Here is a 10,138-nt window from a genome sequence, read left to right as displayed (position 1 = left end):
TTAGCTAGTTTACTGCAGTCGGTGCAAACCTTCCCAACCTGGCCAGGTGTTCCTTTGATGCAGGGCTGAGCTATTTTTTTTCCAGAGCTATCTTGGAACAACCTGCCTGTATGCTGCCGCTTGCATTGTCACACTTGGGGTATGGCGCTTTGTCTGAACAGGGGACATAAAAACGTATTCCATATTGACTGTTGCTATGGAGACATTTTATGTTCGGGCTTTCTTCCAAGAACCAGTCAAGAAATCAATACCATTTTAATTAACGAAGCATGCTTGCAAAGTGCGTCTGTCACATCAATGACATCATTCACTCGTTTCAAATGAACCACTTAAGCCCTACTTTGTATGCTACTACGTCGTACGACAAATAGTGGAATGAGCAGATCTACAATCTCATGTGAGCTTGTAGATCTGTTGACACATTTTTGTTACCAAAAGGAGTGTTACCATAATTCAGTTCTGAGTATAGACATGGACCAATGAGGTTCCATTTTACAGTTTGCTTCAATGAATTGATGACAGGCATTGCTGCTTGCACTTGCAAAGTGTTGCGAGGTGTCTGTGTGTGTCTGTGTGTGTGTGTGTGTGTGTGTGTGTGTGTGTGTGTGTGTGTGTGTGTGTGTGTGTGTGTGTGTGTGTGTGTGTGTGTGTGTGTGTGTGTGTGTGTGTGTGTGTGTGTGTGTGTGTGGGGGGAGTGTGCATACAGTACAAGCATGTGCTTCATCCTGTAGTTAACCGAGGGCACTACAGTATTCGTGTCTGTATGTTGTCTGTTCTGTCGGTCACTGTGTGTATTTGTCTATGTCTCTGTGAGGAATAAAAAGTAAACATGCTGTAAAAAAAAAAAAAAAACAAGCACAAAGCTTGTAACTCCTTTTGATTGGTCACTGGAGAGAAACCGGAAAGGTGAGACAGAGAGTAGGGCAGTGAAATGATGCAGCAAATGGTCTGGCCGGCCCAGGAATCAAACCGGGGACTCGCCGTCAGACATTAGAGAGCCTATGTGGTATGTGCCCTAACCACTCGCGGTTATCAGGTCGCCCAGGAGCTTGTAACTCTAAACTAAAGGTAGAGGTCATGACGTCACCACCCACGTACACGGACCTGCATGTGTAGCTGGTAGAAGCACTTCCGTATGAGCGGGCACATCACGGCCCTCTCCGAACAATTGTAGTCTGGAGGAACGGAAATATTCAAGAAATGTTAAACGTTAACATATTACATAGTTGAAAATATTCGGGGAGTGTCTTGTCTTCCTTGGCCTACCGGCAAAGGTTTGGTCTGTGAGATTAGCGCCGAACACGCAGACAGACAGACGGACAAGACAGACAGGCACACAGGGGTGAAAACATAATCTCTCGGCCTACCTTCGGCTGGCAGAGATGCAGTAATGATTGGAGAACTGAGTCCTCTCTGACAATCTCCTCTTTTTGCTGACACAGGACGGATTGCTTGTACCAGACTATAAAGAATACACTTAAAGGCAGTGAGGCAATGATCAGGGATTCCCCAGTGGTTTTAGGTTTCCTGTCAGTGAGTAACCTGACTCCTGCATGGCACCAGAGCAGTTACATTTGCAGAAAAGGGCAGAGGCAGCGGAAAAGACCCAGAGTATATTACAGGATACAGGATAGAGTTTATCAGAGAGAGACGCTGTTGGGCGTTAGACACTAGTGATATCGGAACCAGCGCAAGTAATTCAATTTCAATACCGGCGTTGAACCAAACAACGATAACGATCTTACATTTGGGTATGTGTAAAGAGCCACTCACAGTACACCAAGAACGTTAAGTATAATAATAACTATAAATATGTAATTTAATAAATCACTGTAACGCAAGTGCATTGCAGCTAGTCCACACCACGAATAATAACATCAACGTCAGTGGTGAACAATATCGCTGGGATCACTTTCAGAGTGATTCGATGAACGGTAGAAAGACTGACAGACGAATTCACAGGGCGTCTTGTTCAACCCGTTTACAGAACGTTATGGTTCAATCAGTGAGGATGCTCACATCATTGTTGCTATAGTTATCTATTCTATATAGTTATCATTCTTTGTGTAGATGGGTGCTGGATGCTTTTGTGTGACGCTGTTGTATAATCAAGTAGGGTCTTCATTTGCGAAAAAACACAAAAGGTTATGGAGATACAAATCCTCATATGTGCAGCTAATGTCGAAAACGATTGATCTCCTCCATTCAGACTCAGACGCCACATTTCTGCCTCAATGCAGAGTAATGAAATATTCGGATGCTCTCTCTCTCTCTCTCTCTCTCTCTCTCTCTCTCTCTCTCTCTCTCTCTCTCTCTCTCTCTCTCTCTCTCTCTCTGAATGAGCTATGAAAGGCAGCAGATGTTTGTCAAAACACAGCTGGCCCTGCTTCTTCTTCAAACAGGAGTCAAACTGAGAGATGCCTACACTGTAAAAATCCTGTGCTAATTGCCGTCCCTATTTTTGGCATGTCATTATAGCCAGAAGTTCTCAAAACTATAGCCTCGGCCTATATTTGCTATCATTTATACTCCACCGTACACCGGTGTCATGCTGCAACGGAGTCACACGATGCCGATGCGACTCATTGTGAGCTTGCACATCGGCTATTTTCGCCATGCAACACCCTTGTACGGCAGAGTATAGATTGGATTGGATTGCAAAATAGCAGATTATACGAGTCCGAGTGCCGCGCAAATAGTGAAAATGTGTGCAAATCTTTGAATATATATTTTTAAAGCAAACATTTGTAACTCAAATCTTTGCTTCTGGGGATTCTACAAATGTCTTCTAAATCCTTTTTTGATCAGTGGTTCTCAAACGTTTTCATGTCAACTTTTTTGTTCCAGGGACCCCCCAGAAGCAAAGTTTTGAGTTATATATATATATATATATATATATATATATATATATATATATATATATATATATATATATATATATTCAAAGATTTTCACACATTTTCAAGATTTTTCAAAAACAGCAGATCTACAAGCTCATGCCGCGCTGTAGATCTGCTATTTTTGAATAGCCAAAGTATAAAATAATGGTTAAAGTGGTTAAAATCTAAAATGGTAGATGCTTTCCCAGTCTTAATGGGTTAAACTGACTGGGTGTGCGGAAGTCCTTTTTCTACCAGAATTTGAAACCTAAAAAGTACATAATGGAGTTTCCACCCGACAGAGACGATATTATGCTGAGGTGGCACATTTGAGGACATAGATGAATGGGACAAATATATTGCTGGGGGACACTCTGGGAGACGGGGATGTCCCTACTAGGAACACATGTTGTGCCAGAAACAGATTGCTACCCGCAAATGAATTACAAAATCTTGAATCCATTCCTGCTACTTTGCAATGATTGTAATCACACAGACAGAAACTCAGACACTTTTGGGGCGCTCTCCTATCAGGGTTGATATTTTACTTAACTGAAAATAAGACTAAATCTAAAACTAACAGAAGAAACATTATGTGAAAATGTATAGAACATTTTTGTGATCAACTTGATTTTTTTTTAACATTTTAGATTTTTTGAGGAACATTTGGATTTTCTTTGGAAAATGTTAGAATGTTTTTGGGAAATGTTTGAAAATGTTTTTGAACATTTTTGAACATCTTCGCCTATAATAGCAATATAGGGACGTCAGGTTGAAAGTGGTTGATCTATGTAGGCTACAGTATCCTGTACATGTACACACAGCATATAAAGACAGTATAGAGAGTACTGCACATGTGCTCTTCCTTGTTTATCAAGAGGTCCAAGTGTACAAGATGTCACTACAGAAGTACAACTACAGTACTCTCAACTCACAGCTTGTTAGAACATCATGTCCTCGTCTATTCCTATATTCATATCCTATATTGATCACTTCTGTATCAATTATTACTCACATATCTTCCAGTCACAGTAATATGGCTTGTGCAAAGGTAATGTATTCTCTCTGTGTGTTGAGCAGACTTCAGATCATGTCATGTGATACTGTCTTGGTGTCATCTCGTTCTCAGATGCTTGCTTATAGCAGTGGTTCTCAAAGCGGGGTCTGAGGACCCCCAGGGGTCCTTGGGAGGGGGGTTCCGGCGGTCCCCAGCAAATAACGTTATATAGCATCAAAATCAGTTTAATCACTGTAACCCTATATACAGCTATTGTAGGTATAAGCTATTTTCAAAACATCTTCCTTGACACAAAAATGTTTGAGAACCACTGGCTTAGAACAAAAGCTAGATTTATATTTAGTTGTGCACGAGGTCGCCCGCCAAAGATAGCAGATCTACAACTCACAACGCATTGCAGCACAAACGCAATGCACTTCACTGCACTTCACTTTCAAATACAACAGTGGTAGCAAAATGCACCAAAGTAGAAAAAATATAGTGACCTAACCTCCCACCCACACACATACACAGTGGTGGAAAAAGTACTCAAATTTTGTAAAAGTATCAAAACTGCAATGTAGAAATACTCTGTTACAAGTAAAAGTCCTGAATTAAAAATGTCCTTGAGTAAAAGTACAAAAGTATTGGTATCAATGTAGTGGAGTAGAAGTAAAAGTACGGAAAATTGGAAATACTCCAATAAAGTAAAAAAGTACAGTACTTGAGTAAATGTACTTAGTTACTTTACACCACTGCACATACAGTACGCATTTAAAAAAAAACACTCATCCACATGACCGACACGCATGTTGCAACTAACACGCACACGCACACGCACACACACACGCACACGCACACGCACACGCACACGCACACGCACACACACACACACACGCACACTCATGCATGCACGCACAAACACACTCACGCGCACACACAGAAGTGCAGCGGTGGCAGCGGTTAGAGAGGCGTGCTAGTGACTGAAAAGTTCCCGGTTCGATCCCCTCCCCCAACACCGCTGAAGTGCCCTTGAGCAAGGCATTGAACCCCATTGAGCTGGTCAATGGTCAACAGAATATAAGACTGTGGTTGCACTGGGCAGTTCCCAGGTGTGTGTGTGTGTGTGTGTGTGTGTGTGTGTGTGTGTGTGTGTGTGTGTGTGTGTGTGTGTGTGTGTGCAGGGCGTTGCTGGAAAAAGTGCACTCGTGCTCTCAGTATACCATTACCTGCCCTGGGTAAATAAAGGTTAGGAAAAACAACAACACGCAGACACATACACACAAGCACACACTCTAAACATGAAAGGCCTGGGAGAACAGAAAGGTCTTAGCGTTTATAGGTAGGGTAAGTGATATTTTTTGGGTTAAAACCGTTTTTTTGTTGGAGGGTTAAAGTACTATATTCTGATAGTACTCATTACTATAGAGTGTTTGTTCAGGAACAGGAGTCTCCCAGCTCTTTAATAAACAGTAAATACATTTTCATGTAGGTGACAAAATCTCAGCCAATCAGGAGAGAGTATCCATTTATCAGCTTAATGTTTTATAGTGTTCCAGTTCCAATTGTGTCTGCTCATTTCTTAGTGCCATCACTTCTAATTCCACTTGTTTAATCTGTACCCTGACCGAGTTCTCTATCCTGATTGGATGAAATTGTTTTCCTGACCTGAAAATGCATTTTCTGTTGAATATAGAGCTGGAGAGACATGGAGACTCATGTTACTGAACAAACACTCTATAGCAATGAGTACTATCACAATGTAGGGCTATTTAACACTTGTTTTTACCAAAGAAAACCACTTACCCTACCTTTAATTTTAAACAAGGACACAGTTTCCACAGATGTCAGGTCATTATGTCATTTGTTCCAAAGAGTACAGTAGGTTCACAGAGACCAAAAGCACCCTCACCAGGACCTAGATTTGACGTTAGGTTATGCTAGGAGGTCTCTATAGGCCTCATGTGATGGATTTGAGAACTAGACCGGTTGATTTGGGAGCTAGACCAGTGATTCCTAGCCTTTTATTTAATTCAAGGACCCCCAGTTTGTTTGGCTTCAGTGTCCCTTCCCGCACAGGAGAGCCGTGTTCGAATCCCGGGAGCTACATTGGTGCCGCAACCAAAGGTGGAAAAAGTAGTGAAATGTTTTACTTAGGTAAAAGTATCAATACAACATTGTAGAAGTGCTCTGTTACAAGTAAAAGGCCTGTGTTCAAAATGTTACTTGAGTAAAAGTACAAAAGTATTGGTATCAAACTATACTTAAAGTACCAAAAGTAAAAGTACTAAAATGTTTGAAAATAGCCGATCTACAAGCTCACAACGCGTCGCGATGCGACGCGTTGTGAGCTAGTCGATCGGCTATTTTCAAATAGCCTATGTATAAAATAGGGCTAAAGTGGTTAATGTGTGTTTTATAATATAATAATGTATATCTGCAAAGTAACTAGTAACTAACGTTTTCAAATAATTGTAGTGGAGTAAAAGAATAATATTTGCCTCTGAGGTGTAGTGGAGGAGAAGTAAAAGTATTGAAAATGGGAAATACTCCCAGTAAAGTAAAAGTTCCTCAAAAGTGTACTTAAGTGCAGTACTTGAGTAAATGTACTTGGATACACCACTTTACGTCAAAGAGGGGTGAGTGAAGCAGAGTGACTCAACGCCTCTGCCTGAAGACCAAAAAGGCCTCATATCTCCCCTGGCCAAGGGGGATTCCCTCTTAGGCTAGTGGTTAATATGTTCGGCTTTAGCATCCCTCTCTGTGGGTTCAAATTGTGGGCCGTTACACGAGCACGCGCGCATGCTTTATACAGTACCTTCGCTCTCTGTGTCTGACGGGGGGTCGGGCCAGCTGTCGGGGTATGAAGGTGCTCTGGCTGCTCCTCAGACAGCCCATGACGGGCGAGGGCGGGTGCGAGGGGCCGCGGGGCGCCGCCGGTTCGAACTCCGCCTCATCCACCAGGGAGGAAGTGGAACTTCCCATGGTGCCGATGGCTCGGCGTGATCGAGCGGGGCCTCAAAAGGCTGCAAACGAGAGAGGGAGAGTTACATTGAGGTGAGGTAGTACTGACACCGGTACAGGGATCAGATTCTGAAACATATATCCGTACACAGTAAAATCATCAGTGTTCATTTTACCAATGTTTTACCTTTGTTTTTTTAAAGGTAGGGTAAGTGATTTACTTTGGTTAAAATATGAGTTTAATAGCTCTATATTCTGATAGTACTTATTGCTATAGAGTGTTCGTTCAGTAAAAGGAGTCTCCCATGTCTCTCCAGCGCTTTAATAAACAGAAAATGCATTTTCAGTGCTCTCTCCTGATTGGCTTAAATGTTGTCACCTACCTGAAAATGTGCTGTATTCTGTTTACTAAAGATTTGGAGAAACCCCTGTGACTGAGCAAACACTCTTTAGCAATGATTACTATTAGACTATATAACCTTTATATTATATTAACCTTTTTAACAAAAAAAAACAGTACCAAAAAATATCACTTAACCTACCTTTAGATTTGACTGTGTAGTGAAATTACATTCCAAGAGCCATGTCAGAAATCAAATGCTAAATTATGATTCTCCATACTTTCACCACATCTCTCAATTAGTAATTAAGTAAGTAAGTAAGTAAGTAAGTAAGTAATAAGTAAGTAAGTAGCCTTGGGAACTGACTCATGATGTGGCCCGAAGGTCAGGTGCCTATCTCCTGTTTCTGTAGCATGAGGCGGCTTGATGTTCAAGTTCATCCCCTGGACATGACGATAGTATGTCACAGGGACCTGATCCATCCATTGATGCTGAGTGCCAAGCAGGGAGGTAATGGGTTTTATATTTTTTATAGTCTTTGGTACGACTTGCCCGGGGGATTGAACCCCGACCTCCCAATTTCAGGGCACAACACTCTAAAACCACAAGACCACTGAGCGAGTCTCTCAATTAAGGAAATGAATCCATATCACAATCAATGTGTCCGGTGACCCAAAACTAATGTTATTCCGTAAAATGCTTCTGATGTGTAATCTGCATTGGAGGATCAATTATACCGTAACATTTTTATGTTGGTAAACATCCTCGGTGAAAAAGATAAAGCGGTTTAAGGAAATGTGAGAGGCACATATTTGCACGTGACATTGCCACCAAGGTTGCCGTTTCAATGATCAAGTGCTGCATCTGTATTGGTGGGAGGGGAGGGGGCTCTCGCTGCAGTTTTGACCTTGAGTAAGGAAAGGACCCAAATTCACTCTATTAATGCAAGGTAGCCTACACACCAGCTTTGAGATGTCACTCCCACTGTAAAAACCATGTGTTCCTTTAACTCGGAGAGAGAGAGAGGGTACAAATAGAACCAAATGGACCCCTTCGTACACTCTCAGTCAGTTAAAGTGACACTGAGGATTTGGCTGTGCAATAAGCCCCAGACCAGACCACTCACAACGCAAACCTATTGTGAATTATAGCCTATCACTTCAACAATTATGCATCACTTGCTTTAGTGAGTGTTTAAGCAAGTTTAATACAGAATAATATGTATAAAATAGGCTGGATATTTCCATGTGGCAGTGTGTCTTTAGTGTGCCATCATCATCCGCCTGTAACAAACCGACATCAATGCAGATGCAGGTGCTGATGATACAATAAGTTTCAAATACACACGTACTGTACAAGTACTGTATTATGTTACTAAGTACAATATGTTGAGGTATTTTTTACTTTACTGGAGTATTTCCAATTTCCAGTACTTTCACTACATCTCAAAGGAAACATATTGTACTTTTACTCCATTACAAATATTTGAAAACTTGAGTTACTAGTTACTTTGTAGATTTTGATTATTATTACAAAACACACTAACCAACACTCCAGCCATACATTTCGGCCATTTGAAAATAGCAGATCTACAAGCTCACAATGGCTCACATCAGATCTGCTATTTTCAAAAGATTTTGTATACAATTTGAAAGTGTGAAATGGGACATTCTGCCCAATGAGTACTTTTACTTTTAGTACTTCAAGTACATTTTGATGCCAATACTTTTGTACTTTTACTCAGGTAACATTTTGAACACAGGCCTTTTACTAGATATTTTATATAATGGTATTGGTACTTTTACTTAAGTAAAATCTCTGAGTACTTCTTCCACCCGTGCCTGCATGTGCGATTACATTACACCGATGGTCGCTCACATGGCTGCACTACAGTCAAGGACTATATAAAACAGTGTCTCAGATGGTTCACTTACCCCCCGATCGCGGCTATAATAATACCCTTTCAACGAGGAAGTATAATGTCTCGGCAGTCCATATAATATGTCGGCTATAGATCATAGAGTCACATATAAAAACGTGCTATAGATGCATTACTTGAAGCGCCTGATGTGCACCGTCACCGCTGGTCCATTCTTCTGCTGCTGCTGCCCTTAGAATAAAGCCTTAGAATTTAGGACGGTTTTAATATTTCACCGGATGGAAAAATGTTTTAGTTGCTCCACTGCGCCCCCTACGGATGGGGTAAATGGGAATTTCTATTGACAAGATCTGTAGGGGGCGCAGTGGAACAACTAAAAATGATTTCCATCCGTTGAAATATTTTTATTTTCTGGCCAAAAAGTGTATTTTAGACGTGAGGTGGGGGGCTCAGAGTGTTCCCACTAAGTCCGTCTTTGTTTTGATGAGTAGCGAAAGTGTATTGGATTATTTTTCACTAAAGACGAGAGGCTGCGTCCGCTGCGCTACCGCGGGTGTGCGGGCAACGGCTCGAAAGTACCATAGCGTTAAGGAGAACCCCTTCTAACGCTATGGACCAGAGCTATGCCGTCTCATAAGGACCAATACGAACGGGTGCCGGGGGGGTAAATAAATGTTAGTTTATTTCGCATCGGAACGGGCCAGCCCGAAACGACCTCTATTCTTCATGCCAAAGCAGAGACAGGCAGGCTAGTGTCACTGTGACGCCGGATCGGATTCCTTCGTTGCGGTCGGTCGCTGCTGCTGGCCAAACGTGTTGGTGGAGATTGGTTTGGTGTGTGTGTGTGTGTGTGTGTGTGTGTGTGTGTGTGTGTGTGTGTGTGTGTGTGTGTGTGTGTGTGTGTGTGCGTGCGTGCGTGCGTGCGTGCGTGTGTAGGTGTAGGAGCCGGAGGGGGACGTTTACACCATATTTGTTAAACCTATTATGTGATGATGTCTTGAGGGCTTTACTTTACACAAAACCCCATTGGAATTTAGAAATAGACTAGACGCACCGCACTTGCAGTGGTTGGCTACTA

The 10,138-nt window shown here is 41.9% G+C and overlaps 1 protein-coding gene across 4 annotated transcripts in view; it reads right to left on the bottom strand.

Moving 5' to 3' along the window:
- LOC311054999 (calpain-15-like) overlaps positions 1 to 9,291 on the bottom strand; it is a 29,573-nt gene extending 20,282 nt beyond the window's left edge. For 3 of the 4 annotated variants that reach the window (XM_084071054.1, XM_084071056.1, XM_084071057.1), the window contains exons 1-2: positions 9,237 to 9,291; positions 6,695 to 6,902 (exon numbers count right to left, since the gene is read on the bottom strand). In XM_084071054.1, the coding sequence (XP_083927180.1) occupies positions 6,695 to 6,861 (167 nt within the window). In that variant the 5' untranslated portion in view covers positions 6,862 to 6,902; positions 9,237 to 9,291. Of the gene's footprint in view, positions 1 to 6,694; positions 6,903 to 9,115; positions 9,202 to 9,236 lie in introns of those variants that run through there. The other variant, XM_084071055.1, reaches the window with a different exon arrangement.
- Positions 9,292 to 10,138: the final 847 nt, after the last annotated feature.

The sequence above is a fragment of the Gymnoscopelus microlampas genome, assembly GCF_963454915.1.
Source record: "Gymnoscopelus microlampas genome assembly, chromosome: 11".
NCBI lineage: Eukaryota > Metazoa > Chordata > Actinopteri > Myctophiformes > Myctophidae > Gymnoscopelus > Gymnoscopelus microlampas.
Note: the sequence above shows the minus strand (reverse complement) of the source record. Positions and strands in the feature narration are given on the sequence as shown.